This window comes from Falco cherrug, chromosome 5, assembly GCF_023634085.1.
Source record: "Falco cherrug isolate bFalChe1 chromosome 5, bFalChe1.pri, whole genome shotgun sequence".
NCBI classification, from domain to species: domain Eukaryota; kingdom Metazoa; phylum Chordata; class Aves; order Falconiformes; family Falconidae; genus Falco; species Falco cherrug.
The window spans coordinates 16,284,988-16,308,200 of record NC_073701.1 but is presented as its reverse complement, the minus strand read 5'-3'; the positions used below and the strand labels follow the sequence as shown (position 1 = coordinate 16,308,200).

General features: G+C 37.8%; 1 protein-coding gene across 5 annotated transcripts in view; it reads right to left on the bottom strand.

Annotated features, from left to right (window-relative positions):
- Positions 1-2,176: 2,176 nt before the first annotated feature.
- The window catches only part of PACSIN2 (protein kinase C and casein kinase substrate in neurons 2), a 64,230-nt gene continuing 43,193 nt past the window's right edge, over positions 2,177-23,213 (bottom strand). For 3 of the 5 annotated variants that reach the window (XM_055711450.1, XM_055711451.1, XM_055711452.1), the window contains 9 exons: positions 20,063-20,219; positions 19,092-19,327; positions 18,194-18,349; positions 16,927-17,102; positions 12,456-12,576; positions 10,341-10,465; positions 9,556-9,672; positions 8,395-8,591; positions 2,177-3,995 (listed from right to left, as the gene is read on the bottom strand). In XM_055711450.1, the coding sequence (XP_055567425.1) occupies positions 3,883-3,995; positions 8,395-8,591; positions 9,556-9,672; positions 10,341-10,465; positions 12,456-12,576; positions 16,927-17,102; positions 18,194-18,349; positions 19,092-19,327; positions 20,063-20,219 (1,398 nt within the window). In that variant the 3' untranslated portion in view covers positions 2,177-3,882. The remainder of the gene's footprint in view (positions 3,996-8,394; positions 8,592-9,555; positions 9,673-10,340; positions 10,466-12,455; positions 12,577-16,926; positions 17,103-18,193; positions 18,350-19,091; positions 19,328-20,062; positions 20,220-23,213) is intronic. The other 2 variants (XM_055711453.1, XM_055711454.1) reach the window with 2 other exon arrangements.

Here is a 23,213-nt window from a genome sequence, read left to right as displayed (position 1 = left end):
CATATTCTCCTATACCTTTAAGTTTAATCCTATGAAAGCGATGTATAGCTGCTTAAACCTCAGATAAACTCACAAGGAGAATTTCTCTACTGTTGCTCAACAGGCTTCATTATTCACCTTTACCAACTGTAGCAAAGCTTTTGACTCAGCCTCACGTAGTATCCTTACAGCCAAACCAGTGACTAAATAGACCGGATAGAAAATTGGACTGCCAGGTTCAAAGGACTGTGCTTGGGCATATAAAACCCAACTGATACCCCAAGGGATGGATACCAGGGCCAAGTTACTTAATGCCTTTATAACCCGGATGATGGGACAGAATGCGCTCTCAACAAGCCTGCAAATGATACCAAATTAGAGATTATAGAGGGACACTGCTCAGAGGGAGCTCAACACTGGAGAAATGGGTGTAGGAACCTCATGAACTCCAAAGGCAAATGCAGCATCCTGTACCTGCGCAGTGACTCCATCTCAGCTGGTCAGGCTGCATACCGACAAGATAAAAGGAAGCTCTACAGAAAAAGACCTGGGTATCTGAGCAAGCAACATTAATCAGCAGCATGTCCTTGCAGTAAAGGTGGCCCACAGCACACCACGCTGAAGCTCCCTAATGGAAAAGTGTAGGGAAGATGGTGCCAGACTTTTAAAAGGTGCACAAGTGAAGTACAAGAGGAAACATGAGAAATTCTGATACATGTAAGAAAAAAATTCCTCGCCTTGAAAGTGATGAACAACTAGAAGAGGTTGCTCAGAGAGGTGGTGGACTCTTCGTCACTGGAGATGTTCAAGACTTGACTGGACAAGCCCTGGACAACCTGCTCTAACTGGACCTGCTCTGAGGTCCCCTGGCTGGGCTAGGTAACCTCCAGAAGTCCCTTGCATTCTCATTCTAAATTTGGCTGTGATAAGTATACGAAAACTGTATATACTAGATAATGAGATAAGATCAGTGTTCTTAAAGCAAAATCCTCAACTGAATTAATCTGTGCAAGGTGAACAGCTGCCCATCCAAAATGAGATAAAACTAGTTGTTTTTATTTGACCAAATCCAAGTCTGTTTCCCAAAGTTCTCATTGACATGAAGTACTAGAGTATCACACACTTAAAAACAGCCTATTGCTTATACCTGTTAGCAGTCAAATAAAAATACTTCATTATTTTTAAAATGTTTTAAAGTAGGTTTGCCATTATCTTCTGCTACTCAGTACTATGGAAGACTTTGTCCAGTCTTGGACACCCTCCCCACCTGCACTCAGTACCACATCCTGATAAACCTGCACAAGTGTAGCGGAGGGATGTCAGGGCGGTGGAGCACTTGCTCTGTGAAGAGGCTGTGGGAACGGGGCTTGTTCAGCCTGGAGAAGAGATTAGTCTGGGGGTCCCAACAGCAGCTTTCCGGCATCTACAAGGAGGCTACCAAAACAACAAAGCTAGGCTCCATCCAAGCCCAGCAGAATGACACACAATTACATAAATTGCAACAGGGCATGTTCTAACTGCAAATAAAATGGGGGGAAAAATATTATAATTAAGCATTGTCAGAGTTTGAACAGAGAGGTTATGAAATCAGTCTTTGGAAGTTTTCCAGGTTAGCTCAAAGGCTTGAGCAGTCTGGTCTGAACGCAGAGCTGACTGTGCTTTAAACAGGACGCTGGACGAGAGACCTCCCTTGGTCCCTCCCACTTGTATTCTGTGATGCCTTCACCAAACTGCACATCCAGCATAAAGAACTAGTACTTCAATTAGATTAAAAGATGCCACATTGATGGGGGAGACAAGATAAAACTTTCAGCAAGCCATAACATACACTACTACATTAATTACCATCAGGCAACATGAAAACTCACAAAAGGCAGAAAACATTCAGATACTATCAAGCTACACCAGATTTGACTACACCACAGAAAGCAACACCACAGTAAATTCTGCATACCCATGAAATAAATGGTCTCCTTTTCTTCCATAAACATTTCACTGGAATGCCTTGTCAAGAGCCCCCGTGCACTGCACCTCCCCTTTTTTGTTAACGGCACAATGCCACTGATGTCATTACTCCTCCTTATGGCTCTTTTAAACAATGCTGATTTTGTCACCTTGAATTGCAATGAAATGCACAGATTATTTGTTTAAGACTATTTTCACATACGTTGAAACAGTAAAAGGTACATTCTGTGTATTTAAGAGATTAACAGATTTTATTGTTTTCTAAAATATTTTACAATATAGACCCAAATCAGTAATTCCTGACAATTTCAGTAACTGTCCTGTGGATGAACAATTACGTTGGTATGTTTTCCTTGACAGACATATACATACATCCACTTTCTAAGCTTGCACATTTTGATTCATTGAAAATGATGGCTAAATATATCTAAAGCTCAAAAAGCAAACAATGAAGTCCAAGATTACCAACAGTGTTTTATAATTACCTCAAAATAGATTTATTAACCTCATTACAGTGTAGCTTCCTAAAACAGCATATCTACTTACCTGATACTTAGGGTTTTTTAAGCACAAATCTGCTGTAATTTTACAACCCAGTTTTAAGTGTCACAAAAGCATACTATTTAATATGATTACAGATGCCCGAGTTGTAACTGCAAACAAATGTAGATTTTACAGTGTTCTGCTACAATAATCCACATAAGGACTAAAGCTAGTTATATTCTGATCCACAAATACTGATTTTGAGTATGTTAGTGTATTTACTGTACTTCTGAAAATCTAATCACGGAATACATTGTCAATGGTACAGTAATGAATATGGCAGGAGAGCAGATTTAAATATACCTATAATTTAAACTCTTAAAACAGGCTAAATCTTATTGACATCAAAAGGCTTGGTAACTAATAGCCATGCTTTTTATATTTTGGAATATCAAATTATATGTACATATACACAACATAGATAGGCTCTTAATAAAAAGCATTTAGTCTATTTTACAGTCTTCTCTGTTCAAAAAAATTAGCCTTCACAGATCTAACATTTCAAATCACCCAAAAATCATTAGCAGTTTAAAGGAGATTAATTTTTTTTTTCCCCATGCAAACATGTGCTGGAAATAGCTACTATTCTGGGGTTTATGCATAATTTATCTTTCTTTTGAGTGCCATTTAAGATCTAGATGGAAAACTCTCAGTTTAAGTGTCAAACCACATAAGCAACATTCATAATAGAATCCCAACCCATGACACCTGCAGATATCTCTGCTACATATAACCTTCTGTAACAGATATTAAATACAGTATTTGTTTTACAACTTCAAGCCATGCTGACAACATAGAAAGATTACTACAACATGGAAAGAGTATTCATTCAGTCAACTGATGACTAAATCTATGTCATAATTTAAGTATTAATTGATAAATCCAAGCATACAAAAAGGTGCTTAACTACATAGCATTTAAATAAAAAAATACTGCATCTTTCATATATTGCTAAGAACAAATAGAAAATTAACTATAATAATCTTTAAAATTCAAGTTGCAACTTACTGAAGGTCACTTAAAATAACTGATTAAACAAAAGTGAGCATAAGCCACATACCTAGGGTAGGATGAGGCACAAGCATAGAAAATGCAAAAATGTTTAGGATTCACAATAACAGACATGTGGGAAGAAAAACTTAAAAAGTATTTTTCCTATAATACTATTTTTTCAACCTAGCCCCTTTCCTTTGCATTGTGCACAAGTTGTGAGAACAATGTCAAATTATTCATTCAAACTTTTGTCTTTAAATCACCATAATCTCAGTATCAAGCTCTCGCCTTTTCATTAAAATATATACACACTATACATCATTCATCTTTCTCTCAATTTAAATATATACTGTACAGGCCTGCAGAGCTTTTGTAACACTTCTGTATTAACTTTGTCCTTTGTCACTGGATCGGTTCTACATAGTTTGCTGGGTATAGACCAACTTGTCCATTGTCCAGACGTCCTTTGCACCAACCCTGCTCATCTTCATTCTCCATTTTAGTTAACTCATCCCCTTAAAAAGAAGGAACATTGTTAACAAACTGTAATCTTTTTAAGTTACAACAGAAGGATAACATGACAGTTATCTAGGCGGCCACTTTTCTTCCCCTCCCCAGCCCAGGCCCCAGTAGAAACCTTCCCTTCTTTGCTCTTCATGCTTTCAATACTAAGAATACCACTTACAAATTAGCATATGGGATGAAAGGCCCCCAATTTCAAGAAAATAGGAAAAAGCAAGGTACTTTGAAATTAAAACATGACATTGGTGGCATTTCAAAAAGGTCATAGCATTTTTTAAAGCACAATAAAGAATGCATACTTTTGAAATTACACAGTGTTATTTCACTACAAGATCAAAGACTCCCTTAAATCTAAAGAGGGTGTACACAGATAGTTGTGACTAGTACAACTACCTCTAAACAAGTAGAATAATCCTACATTTATGACCCTCAACAAAATGTCAGTGAAAGTGAAATAGATGTTTTGTTAGGCTTACTGTCAATATATACTTTTCTGAAGAGTTTGTGGAACGTAAGGAGGAAAATGCTACAAAAATTAAGACGTGGCAGTAAAATTCTCTTCAATTATACTTGCAGCTTTTCAGTCTACCACTACTAGGTTGTGACGCAGAAAGATTTAAAGGAATCTTCCACCTCATACTTGGTTACATCTCCCTCCCTCTCCTCACCTTTTTAAGAAATGTAAGGATTGGGATTTAACTTCCCTTTTTACTGCTCTAGCTGTATGTTGTTGGAAGCTGATGTACAGCTGTAGCTCCAGAAAAAGTAACTCAGAATTCGCTTCCTAACTTACACAGCAAAAGCCAACACTGATTATCCATTCAAACACTTATGAACTATAACATAACCTCATCCTGACTGTCATGCACATCTAATCTTCTACGTCCTCAGGAAATAATTTGGCATTAGAGAGTCTGCTGGCTCCAAGATCCTGTACATGAGCAAATGAATGTCCATCTCAGCCGGGTAAGAAAGGCCACACTGAGTAACAATTATTTCCTCATGTACAACTCATTTGTGTCAAATTATTTCCCTAGGTAAAACTGATCTGTGTTTCATCTTAGTTAGCAATAGGAAATACATGCTGAAGACACTACCACTTAATACAGTCCCAAATGGCTATAAATATATACAGAGTACCGGTATCATTCATATCATCATAGGAGAACATGAACTAGCCTAGGGACTATAAATTCTTTGGTAGCAATGGACAAGCTTTGTATTACATCTTCACAAGACATCCATCTTCTATAGCTCCTCTGTTAGATAAAAAAGGTTAAAGCCCCATCTCCTTTAGCTTCTAAGTTTACCAGATAACTAATAAAAGAACATCATGAACAAATGTTTGGCACTTTGGACTGTAACTGGCTTACGGACACATTTTACAGATTTTTCCACCATTTCTAGTGCTGCAGAATGAGTGAGTGTACGATTCCAAGACTTCCCACCGCTTCTATGAAGTGAACAAAGAGTGAAATCTTGAAAGAGGGCTATCAAAAAGCCCCGCTGTGTTAACAATAAGCCTCAACGCAACTGCACTTGCATGAACAGCTCGGACTTGGAAACTCAGTGATCTTGGAGGTCTATGAAAATATTACCACTTTTAAGTGTCATTTGCACAACAGTTGCAATGCAGACAGTCTAACAACTGCGATAAAGATAGCATATACAATAACACATTTTGACAATATTGCATTGTCTACGTTTACTGTAGCTATTTATTCTCAGCCACGACAGAGATACAGTAATGTGAGCTATACATATGGTAGATGGTTATGTTCCATCCTGTTAAACAATTATAAAACCTCTCATAGATACAAATAAACAAACTTATTCTTCACCTTTGGAAGCCTCCCACAGTTGTTTGCCAAGAAAAAAACCTACCAGATGTATAAAGTACTCCACTAATAAAAAGACATTTCATGTATTAAAGTACATTTAATGGACACTATGCAGAGCATATATTCTACAGCATGTCCCTAAAAGTGATCACAAAAACTTCGTAGGCGAATTCTTTGAATACCCAAGGAAATCCCATCTCAGAATATCCACATACATTTACATTGATCCCCAAAATGCATTAATCCTCTGTTGACAGCTGCTTAGGAGTCTGGGCATAGCCTACATAGGAGCATAGGGGTGAGTACATTTTAAATTGGCTCCTGCATGACCTGGTGAGGTTTCTTCCTTAGTCATTTGTACGTTCAGTGTAAAACTAGTCACATTAATACTTCTGCCTAAAAGCTAAGTTTGACAGTAGCCATTCTATAATTCATCTTCTGTTACGGGATTCATAGTCTAGCATGTCATCCCTTTACGACTATTGATACAATCATGTAATTTGGTGTTATAACATACTTTAATGCTCCTCCTTCAAAGGTGGATAGCTTCAAACAAAAGCTATTTTTAAGCTAAGCCTATGTACATCTCACAGTTCATGCTTCCTGCACTTTGTTTCTACAGACCTCACACTGAGAACCACTTGGTTCAATGCAAGTCACACAGCTGGTGCTGAGCCCCGAACACCTAACTGTATTTAACCATTGCATCTGTGTGTATAAACACCGCAGAGTTTTGCCACTGAAAGGCTCATTACTGTAAACCCTTGGAATGCCACCCTGCTGCTTCACAGGTACAATACATATATTGCAAGAGGATTAGCATGCTTCCTCTGCTCAGAAGAGAAAAAAAAAAAAAAAAAAAAAAGCAGTTAAAGTCTCCAGAATGAAGAATAATTTCAACTGCTGCATTCCTGAGAAAGCTCCAGATGTTTTGTTAATACTGTCCTTCTGTCAGGGCACAATTCAGCAAAGTTATTAATGGACAAACCAATCCATTCCTTCTCTCTGGAAGGCTACAATACTTCCCTACAAGGAAGAAGTCAGGTGCATTGACGTTTCACTACTAAAAAAGGAGGGAGCACTGTCACCTGAGTTGCAGGGCTTTTTTGGTTTAAAAAACACAAACTGTGCTTAGAATATGACCTGGAAATACACTGTTCTAAGCACCACCTTTCTCCATAAGCTGAATGGAAGTCTGGCAGGTCATTGATTAGGTACATCATTGACTTGTTTACTGTATTAACTTTCAGCCATAACATCCAAGACCCATAGCATGATGATGTAGAAGCAGCATATTTCTTACAAATCCCAGCTGAAAGGGAAGTAGAAGCAAAAGTTTTGTCAAACTTGGTTTCAACACTTGAATACTGTTTTTCCTCCAGTCAGTCGTTACAGGAGAAGGGAGTAAGTGACAAGTAAACAGGAAAAGAGACAAGACCAATGAGATAGGCAATCTCATTTGCACAAACTGAAGTTCTGTTTGCTTTTGCTTAACTGTTCATGCAATCTTATTCTGGAATTCCTGGTTGGTAAACTTTTCACATGCAGTCCTGGGCAAGACAGTAGAAACCTTTTCTGAAATCAGAGCTCAACACATGGGCAGGGTGTAGACTTCACCTTTCCTCACTAGATGGTGCTGCCTCTGGACTGGCCAGATTATGAGAAACAAAGTCTCCAACTTCGGGGGGCTGAGCAAGCACTCGCTTGCACACAACAGCTGGTGGAACTGGCCCAGGCAAACTGGAGGCAGCAGCACCCATAGGGTGCAGCCATCATACCCTTGTGCCAACTACTTATGTGGAGATGCAGCACGGGTCTCACCTGTCAGTTGCCTCTGTTCTGTTCTCTCAACTCCTATAGCAATGAGGTAAAGAACAGGGTTTATGGCTTAAGGGAAATAATTTTTTCCTCTCTCTTTCCTTTCCCCTTCAGTGTATGTTAAGCACAATAACAGTCTTTATCTGTTTTTTTTATCTTGCATTATATTAGGGTACACTTAGTATACATCTCCCCTCGTAGGATGTTTTATCTGTCCATGGCTATGTTTTCAACCTTAGAGAAGTTAGCACTGGAAGAAAATTTGCCATAAAAGAGATGCTTCCGGTTTAAACAGAAAGAGTATCAGTTGGTTAGATACTGTTTTAAGAGTAGCTGCTGTAGTCCTTTCCTTTAAAAAAACAACTTTGTAGGGTTGGCATTTCCAGGTGGCTAAAAGCAGCAGCTGTTACCGTCACCAACTAAGAAAAGGAGGAGACAGGATTATCAATTCTGCATCTTACTTTGTTTAACATAAGACAGTAAGAAAGGAATATGCCAAACAGATGCATCCCAACACATTCCAAACAGACTAGAACTCAGTGCTTCCTAACAGAGGATACTAAGAAGTGCCCCTGTCACCCCTGTCAGGAAGGATGAGAATTAGACAGGATCCTGTAAAGTGGAGATGTATGTTCAGAGAAACAGGTGATTTCAGAAAATAAAAGCTGTAGAGAAAAACTGCCACCCCCCACTTTCTTTTGAGTAAAATTTTAAGTGAATGCTGTAAACTTACCAGCTTTAAAACTGAGCTCATCTTGCTCTTGGCCCTCATAGTCATAGAGTGCACGTACTCTCACCTCCATTGCAGGAGAGCTGTCTTCATCAAATGGATTGGTGTCTCCATTTGCATCAGTGGAAGAGAAGGGGTTGTTGGACTCTTCATCAGACCAGTCTGTAGGGTAGCTTTGGTTTTTTTCATAGCTGCTAACACTGAAAACCATTTTTAAATTATTCTTTTCAGCTCTTAAAATAGGAACTAGAAATACCACTAAGATATCAGTTCCCTTAATAAAGCTTAAATTCCACCCTAAGGTCCAGTTTTGAAACTTTATTTCTGGTATCTTCTCACCTATCTTTAGCTGACAAAGCCTCATTAAAAAAAAAAGCATTCTTGCAATACAGTAACAAAGTTAGAAAAAGAAAAAAAAAAAAAAAAAAAAAAAAAGATATCAAAGACAACCTCCCCTCTAACTCCAAAAACTCCTGTCAAGAAATCTACATAATCCATGGGATTATTTCCTCTAGAAAGGTAAAAGGTATGCAGGTAGTAGATGAGAGGAACTATCTGGATTAGGATAAGACATTTAAATTGCTTTGGAGAACCTTCCTTCCAAATTTCTATGCACCTCTACAACAGCTTTCAACACTTTTTATATGTTGCAATCCACCCATAAACAAACTCCACTATATATCAACAACTTGATAATTTAAAGAAAAGTTCACTGTTGAGCATGCACATGCCATTTAAGAGAGTGGTATGACATCCTTAGTGTGTATATTGAAGTAACAGGCAGCTGTTTGAGAAAGTCCTAAATAAAAAGAAAGCAATTGTAAAGGCAAATTTATTCAGCAAAAACACACAGAGCAGTAAAGCTCCAGGAGCAGTTTCACTAGAAAAACCCATCAGTTTTAACATTTTGTAGGACTGGTAAAGGAAGGAAAAAAGCACAGCAGTTCCGTTAGCAACTGCCAGTAACCCCAGTAGTTTCAAACCAAACATCAAGGCAACAGATAAGGCATCTGTTAGGGAAGAGAAGTTAGGTTACGGTGTCGCTTACATAACCGCTTAAAAGGACTTCATGCACTGACCGGCACCGCGTTATAGAAACCAAAAATAGAAAACCCTAGATAGAGAAAGTGCAAGTGTGAAAACAAAAAACAACATTTCACCAACTTTTTGATCTTATTGTCCTCCTTTTCACTGACAGTACTCCCAGTATCTTCTTCATCTTCAAAGGGATTGTAACTTGATTGTACTGACTGCACTGTGTTACTCTGGACACTAAGACTGCTAATTCGGAAAAGAAAGAGCATTATGGCAACCCTATCTGTTTAAGAGTGGAACACTGTCATTGGTGTCCCACCAAGCAGTTTCTTAGCAGACCCCTTCTCCAGCCAGAAAAAAAACCCAAACAAACAAAACCCCAAACATCTATCAAGTGTAGCATAAGACCCAAGTAAGTTTGGGAAGTCTCACGTTCCTCCAGAATCAGAGCATCTTTCATGGGCCATAGTTTCTTTTTCTTACTGCCTGCTACAGTAAAAGGCAGAACGATTTTTCTAGCCAGTTTCAGTCCTTTCTGAAGCAGCTGATGTTAACAGTTTTGTATTAATCACATCCAGGATTCTGAAGTGACTAAAGATTATGCAAGCTAAGATTTTGAAGTATAATTGTCATTTTCAGAGACGGGAAGATAGCAACAGACTAGCTACCAGATTAGCTACAGGAAGTTCAGTTTCTCATGGAGTTTAGTTTCTTTTAACTCCCAATGGAAAGAGAACCGTAAAATGGAGAATAATTCCCAAAATATCGTGAGCTGCAGAAACACATCACTAAAAATGCTCACAGATAATTAACATTTCATTGGACAGTGACTTTTTGATCTCATGGAGCTTAGTGCACTTGAAGATAACAATCCTTTCCAATTAGTCTTTTTAGGCATGAAAAAAAAAAAATACCTGCTATGTTTGTTAGGCTGTGAAACTTGATCTCCCGTCTGATTAATACCAGTCAGAGTCACTCCATCAGAAGCCTTCTTTTTTTCTCTTCTACTGAGAGTGCGATTCAGATCTGCAGACCACTCCTATCAATGAATGCAAAACATGATTGACAAATTTAATTAAACAAATAGTTACCACATTTGAATTTCAGACTCAGCCTGGAACATGCATCTATACATACAACAGCACAAATAATTATTAAAAAGATAAGTTACTCTGTTTCAGTTATAGTTCTTATCTAGTTCCTACCCTAGCAATGCAAACATATTTGTGCAACTTGCAAAATCCAGAGGTTACCTGTACGTCTCTGCTTCGCATTTACCTTGAAAACACCTTGAAAAGACTTAAAATACCAGACATCTGGCAGACAACTGGAGAAATTAAAGGAGCTGGTCAGTGCAGCTCTTTAGAAGTTTTACTGAGGTTTCACTGTTTCAAATAATGCCAAGACATCTGGTTTAAAAAGGTAAACCTTAAACTTAATTTAAAAAGGTATTATAATCTAATACAGGGCTTACTTCTCATGAAGGGCTCCAACAATGACCTATGAAGAAGCCAATTTTTAAATTCATTGTATATCATTTTTCCTGTCCCTAAGATTTGAGCCCTTCCAGTACTTCACTCTCAATTTAGTGAAATTTATTGTCTTTAAAAGCCATCCATAAAAGTTCAGGCTCAAATAACACAACTGTTGATGAGACTCATGATGCCATTTGTGAAGTATCCGCTCCTTGATGTTTGGAACCATTCAGATGTTTCAGAAGGCAGATGGACAGGCATGATGATACCTAAACACAATTTCTACCTATCGAGTCAGGCTAAGCTGCATACTGCATTAAAGCAAGAACCAACAGAGAACAAACTGGATGCAAGCAGGTATCCTATATGCTGAGACATATTTCATCTCAGAAGCCTTAAAAGTAAAAAAACCAGTCAGGAGATAGTTTGCTATACAAAAGATAGCATTAGAGAGAAGTATCTTTAACAGGATACAAAGATTTTTTGAGTTGCTATTACCGCTGGTTTATACATGTAGCACGGCTGTCAGAGAAGTGATTTCTAGCCAACTTTTCAGAGATATCTCATTATTTTAACTTTGTACAAATACGTATTGGATTTCTGGGCTACCATAGCTTAAGGACCACTGACCTAAGCATATTTACAGTTTATAATGCGATTTCATATTCATTTGATCACTACTTTTTTTTTTTCTTTTACTTACCTCATCCTTGTAGCATGTAAATGAGGAAAAAATCAATTAGAAATATAGTAATAATAGTATTTAATCTGTTAATCGTAACTTTTACAAAAAAGTACAGTAATTTCCCCACACAGATGTAACTGCAGTTCAGCATTTCATGCAAAGAAATTCTGCAGTACTATTACGAGTTTTCTTCCTCAAACCTTCTAAAGTCACTCAGTATTTTAAAAACGAGTGATATTTTCCATTATGGTTAATAAGGGGAACAGTGAACACTCCAGAGTTGATGCTTCCACTCCATTAATTCAATGTCTAGAAATGATCTCAACTAAACCCATGATTCTGGTCAAACTCACCTCAATTCCAGCTATTTCTACTCTGGTAGCATGATCTGCACTGATCAATTTTGTTATTTGTTTCTTGCAGGCTATGTTAGCAGAAGTTTTTCTAAGTCTTTGCTGCCTACACTAATTATCTGCTAACACCAAGGAGATTCAAATTGAAGTCTAACACCAAAGGGGAGAAGACAGACATATGGGATAACATATACAGGTGTCAGAGGTATCTCAACTAAACCATGGGTTACTAATGACTTAATTTTAATAATAATAATAATAAAAAATATCACTACAGATTTTTCTGGTTTACCCCTCTTATCTTTAAATATATGTCTGATATAATCACCTCCAAAAGTTGGGGGATGAGGAGAGCCCAACGGAAATCAAGAAAAGAAAACTACTATGGCTTGTAAAAAACAAAAAATTCACTGCTAGAAGCTTGAATTTCAGAGTTACACCAGAAAGGAGCATGACAAAAAGCAAAGAAGTAAAAATAGACAAGCTAAGCCTGGGTTTTAAGTACTCTGACCTTACCTCAAACTGAGGCCAATTCATTGACATCCCTGGACCTTGATTAGCTCTAAACCACCGCAAGTCTTCCACAGCATCTGCTGTTTTGATATTCTGTTCCAGTTCGCGGTAGATATTTTTGTAACTGCAAAACAAATTTGTCTTAAAATTTAGTATAACATTTAGGAATATGACAAATCCCCTAGTCAGATTTAAAAAAAAAAAAAAAATTAAAAAGGAGTATTTTAAAGTTCACAACAAAATTGAAAAAAACTTGCAGCAAAACAGTCTTCTTAAAACACCCTTATTTACCAGGTATTAGAATTATGACTCTTGTGTAAAGTAACTTAATTGGCTGTCATTAAATGTAGGATTTAGATATGAATGTATTTAAATTACTGAATGCCAATCTTGAAGTTTCTTGAATTTAAAAGCTTTTCTACAAGATGGTAGAAACTGTTTTTGTGATCTGACCACAGCAATCTGCAAAAACTCCTGTCTTAATCCAATGAGAACTATAAATTGCTACTGCAATAAAGATCTCAAACCTGAAGCAGCATTAAATGGGTTAAACATTTTCCTGCGCAGGTATAATATCTGCTAACTGCTTTTATTGTTTCAGGTTTACTAACTGTATTATTTCTATAAAATAGCAAATCCTATAAAACATCACTACTTTTACTTATACGTTAGTCTAATTGTTTTTTGTTAAAGTTGATCTCTCGTAAGTATAAAGTATTTTACAGAACAGATGTCATGTTGCAGATACAACTTTGATCCGCTGATCCTAGACTGTACACTTGATGTATTCACTCTACAGACTGACAACAAATATAATTCTTTCATACAAAAACCCCCAACCTCTATAGTGCAATATGGAACTCTGAATACAAAGAGGTCTTAACACAACAGCCACAAGGCTTAAAGGAAGAGACACAGAACCGCTCGTCTCTATTCAAGCTAGAGAGAATTCGGGAAAATCCTTCCAGACCAAGTCACACAAAACTTAGAATTCATTAGTGCTACATTGTCAAGGAGTCAAACTTTCTCAAAATACACTTACAAATTTCTCAATTTCTATATATTACTGGACTGCTTTAACATGTATGCAGTATGGGTTTTTTCCTGCATCAGTGGGTCTTTGAATATATTTAAGCAATAGAAATGCATGTATTTTGAGAAAGGGAATAATTAATTTTGAATGACTCACTAGCTATCAGTTATATCAACAATAAACTGGAGGTCTACATCTGTAGACGACAGGGCAGGTATACATTCTGTACTGTGCTCTTCAGCATTATTAGTTTTCAGTTAGAAATCACACTTCCTTTTAGGGATTTATTCTACACTTTTTATCTCTGTGTACTCAAAGAGGCAGAGGTAATGGAACAGATAAACAGCTACAGTTGCTTTATCACTGGTTTCATCCTAGTAGTTCTTTTCCTTGTTTGCACCTTATTAACTTACTACATAAGACATCACTCCTGAACCTCCAAATATTTTAAAAGGAGATCATTGCCCTCCACTTGGTCATCTTCTGTAGTCTTCCTCTAACCTTGTCTTTTAAGTCAACTATTTCTTATTTCTCTTCTGTGTTTCTTTCAATCTGATTTAAGTTGGATTCAGGCGGGCAGCAATCCTCTCTATCTACTCTGAGAGTAAAAAGAACCTATCCTCCACAGCAGTTCTGTAAGAACTTTGAAGCAACCTGAAGTGGTAGTGATGCTAAAATAAGTGATCTTGCCCTTACCTACTGCTTGCTCTGTATTTGTTCTTGCCCTTATGTCACCCACTTCACTTACGCCAGCACTAACATTCATGTGACTGTATAGCAAGTCAAATGGGAACACTGATCAGGGTTAAAACTAAACTAGATTCTTTCTGCCCCAGGTTACCTTGATCAGCTCCTTAACTCCACTGGTTAGACCACCATAAGAGTTTTATCACTAGCAGAAGAAGGAACAGAAATGAGAAACCAGCTAGGAGCCCACTTGGTCCTTTTAATTAGAATGCCAACCAGAGCCTATATGAAACTCTGCCGTTATAAGTGGGATGTAAAATTCCACTAGTGTTACAGCATTTGCTGCAAGTATTCCAGTGTCTGTCTGCTCAAATGCCAAAGAAAACAAAAACATAACCACTGTCCTGCTGACATACCAAAGTAACTTTGTATCAAAATGGCCTGTAGTAATTGATGACGTGCCATACGGTCTGTGGGAGCATCACCTTGAGGTCAGAAATTAGAGAAAATTGGGACCCAATGAACGTGTAGTATTGCAGAAAGCTTTTTAGAGTAAAACAGCTATCCCTTTCAGGATGGCGGGCATGCATGCAATCTACATCGCCACTGCTCCCTAAGAAGCACAACCTGCCGGCTCAGCACGTGCTGACAGGAGTGACGAGGTGGAACGGAGCGGGGACACCGCGGCCAGGCTCTGTCTGCTCCCTGCAAGAACAGGAACTTGATGGCACCACACAGCTGATAAGCCGCATGACAGTTGTCACATGAAGAATCTCTGAGATGTCCGTGGCTGTGCCAACCCTTGTGGCCAAATGACTTTCCTCAGATGAAATACTCTCACTGCACTACTAACGCACACCTCCACCTCAAAGTTACCTGCCTCCACGGTGCTGCTACACCTGACTGGGCATGTGACACTGAGCAGTAACAACAACGGGTATGACTAGAGTCACTCAAGCTCCACCTACATGTGATGGAAATGGACTGTAAGCCAGTCCAGACGGGTGAGGGTTGGGGGAATTGTCATCTGAACTCCCAGATTTACCCAACTCCGATTTAACATTCACAAAGCTAGGCTGAGCTGACCCACTCTCCAAGTTATGAACGAAGGGACTTCTAATCAAGGGAGTCAGCCTTGGGGAAGACGAGAAACAACAAACAGTGAAAGAAACACCATTATTTGAGTTACACAAAAAGAAGCCTTCAAGTGAGGAAATTCTAGCTATGAGAGGAAACAGGATGATAAGATGTTGCAATCCACTGACATCAACAGAGTATTAGTTGAAAATACAACAAGTAATTGTGGTAGTGGGAGATCATGACCTCTGACTCAAATAGCCCCCCAACTCCTGACAGAGGGGAAAACCCTGCTTGAGGAGAATGTGTAGTTAGTATAGAACTTCAGTAGTGCTATCTGAGGATATGCACTAATTTGCATTAGAAGCAAGAAACTAGTAACCAATCTGCATATGATAAATGAATATGCAGTATACTATGAAGTATAAAGGGTGGGCAGATGAGGGGAGAAGTTAGGGAAGACTCCATCGAAACTTCTGGGATCAGTCAATGGGATGAACGTGTCTTCTCCCCAGCAGGGACGCCTATCGGGTAAGAACTTTATCTTATGCGTGCCAAATAAATAACTCATGCTAGCTGTTATTAGTGATTATACTTTTGTTGTGTATCACTTCACGCTTGTATTTGCAGACTGTCTCTATCACCAGCAACCACAAACCTCAATTTGTCATAATTTTATATAAATAAAGAGCCTTATTCCATAAACCGTTAGTGTTAATCCTTTGCGGATGCCAGTAGTCACTGGCAGCAGGTAACACATTAGAATAAAGTGGGCAGACCCACTTGAGGGGTCCCCTTTATGCTGCTGGCACATTTCCCTGAACAAGTCAGTCGAATCGCCCTCCAGTCCAGCCAGACTGTTCAGTGAAGTGTCCCTGCAATGGGACGCTGACAGACTGGCCAGACACAAGGGTCCCTGCTTTCCTGGGGCGCTGACAGACAGATCAAACACTAGGGGTGGAGAAAATCTCCCCGCCCCGCCCCCCACCCCCACCCCCTCCACCCCCCTTCACAAAAGTAAGCTGCATGAGCTCTGATTTGAGTGCCCTAGCAGAAGTTTAGATTTCTCGGAATGTAGTGAGGAGGGTCAAGGCAGAAAGAACAAAGTACAAGACATGCTTTATACATACCACAGTATAAAGAACAGTCTTTGAAATTAAGATGGACAAGAGTTCAGCAATGGTCAACCAATGGATCTTTAACATTCATCCCATAGTTAAGGTAATTAATTCCTTTAGACTGAGCTCTAATATTTTAACAATAAATGTGTTTACACTACAAAGTTCATACTGTCTTACACTAATAAATTCTAGTTTGTCCTCCAATAAACAAGACACGTAATACACTAAAACCCTCCTTTCCCAATCTTTGATCCAAGCATTTTTTGTTTCTAAGCTCTGAATACTTTCTAACTGACACACGATTGTAAAAAGACAAGAATGAGGGGGGGTTTGGTTCATTTAACGCTGTTAAATAAAACTAGCAAATATTAGGGATAAAAATGCTGATCTGATCTTAGAAAAAACAAAGAATTAATCTCTTCCACTTACACTTTCAACAAATTGAAGCAATACATTAGAAACAAATCAGATTGCAAACTCTTGATCTACTTGAAGTATGGGTAGCTTTTCACTGGAAAGTATTAAGCATTGATTTTGAAGTCTTACACAGTTTTACCTTGCAACATTAGACAAGTCAAGGTGTTTTTGAACTTCCAGTAACACTTCTCGAAAGAAACGTAAGCGTTTTTCTTCAAACTGCTGACACTGTTCAAATACCTGCTCCATGTTTTCCATATACTGAGGAGTGGCATTATCTAATTCTTTCAGTGATTTTTCATACTTTTCTTTTGTCTGGCGGTGGAAAAACAAACCATTAGCAATATATTTTATTACTACCCTATTTAACAGATTTATCAATGGAGTAATGGCCAAGGTTTAGACCAGAAGGTCCCAAATTGCATTATCTTTTCATGACCGCTGTTTCTACGTTAGGTCGCAACGAAAGTTACCTAACAAAACTGCAGAACAGCGACAATTAAGCTCTAAGCCTCTTCTCTGGTTTGACAAATGTTAGCGTAATATGAAAGATAAAAACCAAAGGAGCCACAGAGTAAATCAGAGCAGGCAGCCTTTCAAGTTACAGATCTCTTATTTAAAGATTTTCAAATAATTGTGAAGGGGTGTCTTTTTTCTCCTTCAGTAATTTACACAGCGCACTGTGACTTATAACCAAAAAACCAAACATTGTATACAACCCTGTGAACACAAATTGCATATGCTGTGACCTCACTTAATACATAGAACCTCAGACTCTACAATAATTTACAGAAGAAGTCCACAGACAGGAATTAAAAGATCCCACTCAATGTAACATCCGCCTCCCAGACCACAGAACAGCATTCTTAAAGGGAAAAGATGGCTTTGAAGAAAGTCACACAAGAAGAGCCTCTTTGTAGCAGCCCACTTAAGAGATAAACCCAACTGGGCAACAGAATAGCATTTTCAAGTGTATTTACTTTTATTTAAATAGATTATGATCAGCTTGCTTAAAAAAAAAAGTATTCTGCAGTCAAGAATGACTACAAATTTAGCTGTTGTCAGCAAGTTTTAAACATCTGTCTTCACAGCCTTTCAAGTGAAATAATTCAACCTTCACTACACTAAATGAGAAGAACTCTTAGAAGTTCACCAATTCTGCTTTGTCCCCTGCTCAAAGTACTTACGTAAATTAGAGGTAATAGGTTATTCACTCTTCACAGAAGTAGTACTTGGCAGTACATATGAAGAAAACTCTAGATTTTGGATTTTGGTATAGAACTGTAACTGAAAGTGAGCTGCACTGCAGTCCGTGGCACATTCGGGAAGAAAAAAAAAGGCTTAAACATGCACAAGCTACAAGTCAAAAAGACTGTGTACAAACAGTATGTTAGCATATGGTATACCTTCAGTACATCTTGTTTGCTTCTCTCCACTTTGTCTTGTAATTTCTTAAGCTGTTCAGGATTTAGTGCTGGATCAGCTTTGCTGTTTGTTTCTCTGGATATAGCCAGTTTCTCCTCCTTGCAGGCTGCATGGTATGCTTTCTTTGCAGCTTCCACCTACAAAGTAGATTTGAATATTTGCGTCTGGGACGGTTTATACAGCCATCAACTAAATTTTTCAGCCTTATAATCATGTTGCAATGAAGAAAGTGTCAGTTTTTGTTTCAGCATGTTCTTCCTTTTTTTACTTTTTTGGTTTGGTTTTGGTTTTTTGGGGGGTTTGGGTTTGTTGTTGTTTTGGGGTTTTTTTCTCTTTCTGATTTAGGCCAAGGAATGAATACAGAAGAATCAACATATGAGAATTATTGTAGTGCTTGTGAATCAGCATTCTCTCACCATACAAGAAATGTCACTCATACAGCTTAAAGCAGTGTGGAACAGACTCAAGAAAAGGTTTACAGGAAGTCCCCAACAGAACATTTTTTCCTCATGCCCATGTTCTCCTGCTCCCCTTCTTCTACAAACCTGTTATTGAAGAGTAATGTTATATGACAGGGGAAAAAACTCACACACTTTTCTCCTGCTCATTTCTTTGAGTAACTCGTAACTTTCAAATGCATGAAATCAGATACCGTTAAAATGATAGCTTAAATTCCACTTTTTCCAGACTTTCACTAAAGTCACCAAGATTAGGAGAGACCAAGAGAAAAATACTTATTTTCAGAAGAGGACAGAAAGCAAGAGATCTTTTTGAGAAAGGAGGGTCCAGCAGAGAGAATAGGGAGTTTACTCCCTTATAGAGATTTGAGACATTAATATATTTAACACAGGGTATCTAATACATAATCTACTGCTGTACCTCTTTCAGCTTTTTTGCCCAGGGTTTCTGAGCTTTCCTAAATCCATCTTCTGCTTCTTTGGTTTCCTTAAATCCTCCCATCATTTGCTTATGAAAGGCTTCCTTCTGCCAGTTCTTGATTTTTTCAAAGTCTTCATTCATCAGTGAACCTTTTACTTCTAGATGTAGTTCACTCACTTTTTCAGCTTCTGACATAAAAGCACACCAAGCCCTTTCTACTGTTCCATACTGTGGGCCTAAACACAACAGAAAGTGTCATTCTCAGTAACCATCACCCACATGGAACTTATATTCCCAAGAAACTACCTGAAGCTATTGACTTATATTCACTTGTAAACAGCAATATTGATGCAAACCTAGAAAAGGGAACAGTTTCTTTTCAGACAAATTTAGAATATTACAAACTTTTTACACCAGAAGAAATAATATTCATTTAACCTGGCCCCTCTTTCCCTGTACCACGATTCTCAGTATTCCATCTATTAGCTCTTCCTTGAACTGCCTTCAATTTCTCAACATACTTTCTGAAGCACGGATAAACAGGAAAGGACAAACTATTTTAGAATATATTAAAATGGTATCAGATTAACCTTCCATTCAAGCTGTATCTAGCTCTTATTATTAGTCTGCCCCCACAACCACTGCCCCCTTATTATTCAGATGCACTTTTCAAACTGTGTTCTATACCATTCATGACCTAGAAACGGCCAGTTCTCTAGAACTGCATCTATTTGGATACCTCACTCTGCACTGCAGGCAAGATTCATCTGCTTCAGTATGCAACAAGCTGGGCTTTGTTTATTTTTCATCAAGAAAAGCTTGATCATTTGTTACATTACCAAGCCTTTGGCAAAGGCTCCATTATAGGCTAAAAGTACAAAATTTCTACTTTGTACTTACCAAAACAGATTCTCAAATGGAAAAAAAAAAATCTGTGTAAGTTTTCACAGTTCAAAATCAGAACGCATTACCTTTTTCCACAAGCTGTTTCCACCTTTTTGCCCATTCTGTAAGCTGCTGAGCATAGACCTTCTCTATTCGTGCCCGTTCATGAATACAATTCATAAGATCATTGCAAAGTCTGTGACCATCATCAATTCGTTTTACTGTACGCTTGTAATTTCCAACCTATAAAGAGACAAATACTTAACAATTCCTGCTTGAAAGCAGGATAACAAGAAAACAAGATAAATCTTTAATTAACACAAGTACTGTTACCTAGAAGCAAGATAATCTAGCAGGAATTAATCAATTATAGCATAGGGTATTTTTCAATTAATCTTAAAAAGTAATTGCAACACCACCACAAAGGACACAAGTTCTCCTGTAAAAAAAGTTATTCATTCTAAAAGCTCTGTTATATCTTATTAGTCCTGCAATATAATTATGGCCAGTCATCACAACTGTTCTGCATTATTATTGCTTGGTAATGTTTTAGATAATCAAGATATTTAACACAGATACAGTATTTCCCTCTTCCATGCTTATAATTAAGCACCTAGTGCCTTAGTTTTGTGTTGTGTTTAATCTTTCAGGATTAACAAAACTGCAAAGACATGCAAAGGAGTACTGCAACATCTCTCTCAAGCATAAATAATAGTTTTTGTTTAAGAATGCAGCATAGAAAAAGCACAACCACTACATATACAGCAGAGACTGAATGTGGCCTTTGTTACAGCTGTGCTTCCCTGCTGACAAACTACATAGCAACTATTTCCAAAGTATACTGTAGAATTTAATATGGGAAGATACTGACAGCAATGACATGGAGTTCCCATACCTAGAATTAACTTGTGAATTCTAAAGGAAAAAAAAAATCCCAAAACACAGTTGTTCAATGTACAAGCTACAAAAGGATGAGGATATGGAGAAAAATGCACACTATATAATGAAAATACATTATATAATTAACACCCTCCTTGCATTTTTGTGTATATACCCACATGGAATCACCAATCTAGATGACTGAAGGGGAAAAAAAAAAAAAAGAGTGCCTGATACTGCTAGTAGAGTAATATTTCCACTGATTTCAATGTCACTCAGGTTGGATTTTGTAAACATTAAACAAGACACAAGAACTTGGTTAACAGAAGCTGCACAGCCTATAAAATATCTCAGTCAGTTTCTTATCTGCCCTAACCACCTGACTGGAAAATAAAGATTAGCAGTAAGGCAGTAGATTAAACATTCAAATACTTAAAGCATGTTTGTAATTTTTACATTTGATGGCAAACCATCCAACTTTTAGGTTCACATTTATTCAGAATCTTGTCAGCAGATGTACATGCAAGCCATCTGCTTGAGGAAAAATATATATATTTTTGCTGTAAGTGCTGGAAAAATAAGTGACTATGCTGATAAATGCAGACATATGTTAGGAGTCCTCATCAAAGCTGGAGGGGCAGGGAATTGAAAACGTCAATGGCAGGACAAAAGTAATTCCTTTAGACAGTGACCTCAAAGGATTTATTTGGGCATGGTTTTGGACTAGATCAATTTCAACAGATCAAAGAAATTTAGGTAGCATTTAAGAGAAGCGTTAGTTAGCAGTCACTGATTTGTCTAAATCATGTAAAAAAAGCCAGTCCACACTATCCCTGCCTTTAAACACGTCACAATATAACTGAAGAAAAGAAGCTACCAGAACTGTGAGGAAAGTGACACCAAAAATCAAGATAGTGAATGCATTTGTGTCAAAGCAAATTTCATGTAGTAACAAGAAAGTACGAAAAATAGCCTCTCATTTTCAGGAGAAATAGAAACTGAGAAGTAGGCAGTTTCAAACTAAGGCTGTACGCTAATACAATATACCTATGTAATCAAAGTATTAAGTAAATTAAGTACCTCGAAAAATACTTTCTAAAGCCTTTGTAATGGAAGGGCAAATCATTCATCTGCTCAAAATTACTCCAGCTGTAGATTCACAGCCAAGCAGACTGTTAAAACAGGTTATGCTAGCTTGGCACAGCTACTGCAGCCTTTTATTAGCTTCAATTTGTGTCTCCAGCTATGTGCCCAAGGATTTATTTCTCTAGCATGAACATTTCCTTTCATAAATTTTCACTATTAAATTAGCATTTTAAATGCTAATACTGAATGAGAGCTGGCTGCCTCACGGTATTTTTAATGCTTTCATTTTGTGTTGTCTGAGTAAATTCTAACCTCCTGGTAACATCTAGCCGTTGCCAAATCTCAGGCAGGCATTCAGAGGGCTGAATTCAGCTCACCTACACTGTCCCACTGACCACTATTGCATACAGCCACCTCAAAGGAGCTGCGCAGGCAACGCATCGTTCACCCACGCCACCTCCTTCTCCACCAGAGGACCGAAGAAACTAGCATTACAGTTCACAACCAGCATAAAGAAAAAAATCAGGCCTACTGTACTAGAAAGTAACAACCTTGTATTCCAAAGAAAGTCTTTTACAGTAGTATTTTCAAGGAAAAAAAGTTCACTTGGATTTATGAAACAGTAGTTTGAAGTATATTAAGACATTCAAATTTCATGCCCTATGATGAATGCTAGAATTTTGGAAATCACATATTTTTCTGTGTTTTGTGACACAGAACATAAGTCACATAACTGGCACTTAACATTTTAAAAATCTAGTAGTTTATTTTTTTTAAAAAAGTGCATTTTAAGTTATGGACACTGCAATGACAATTTTTTTTGGGAAGTGGAGCGTGCAGCTGCCACTGTAAAAGGCAGGCTCAGACGTACGAGAGCACAGGGTATTCAGACCACCGAAGTAATGGGAGAACTCTAGTCTTTATGCAGCCAAGGAACTACTAGGGTAACTGTAGATAAATTAAAAAGCTGTAAAAATAGCAAGAACACCCTGATTCTGGAGAAGAAAAAAAAATTACTTAATGCATTGTTTTATTCAAGACTATTCTCTCCAACTCCTGAGGCAGACTGCAAATGTTCTGCAGTGCATCCCTCTTCCCCTTCACATGAAGTGTTTGAGCTAGAACGAAAAAAGACAAATTCTTTCGTTTGTAGCAACTGGCCAAGAAAGAATAAAAACTAAGAAAACCCTGTGTTTGTTTCAGTCACAGCCATGTTTACATAATACCTTGCAATTTTCAGATTTCCGAACGAGCACTGTTCAGGACAGGAAC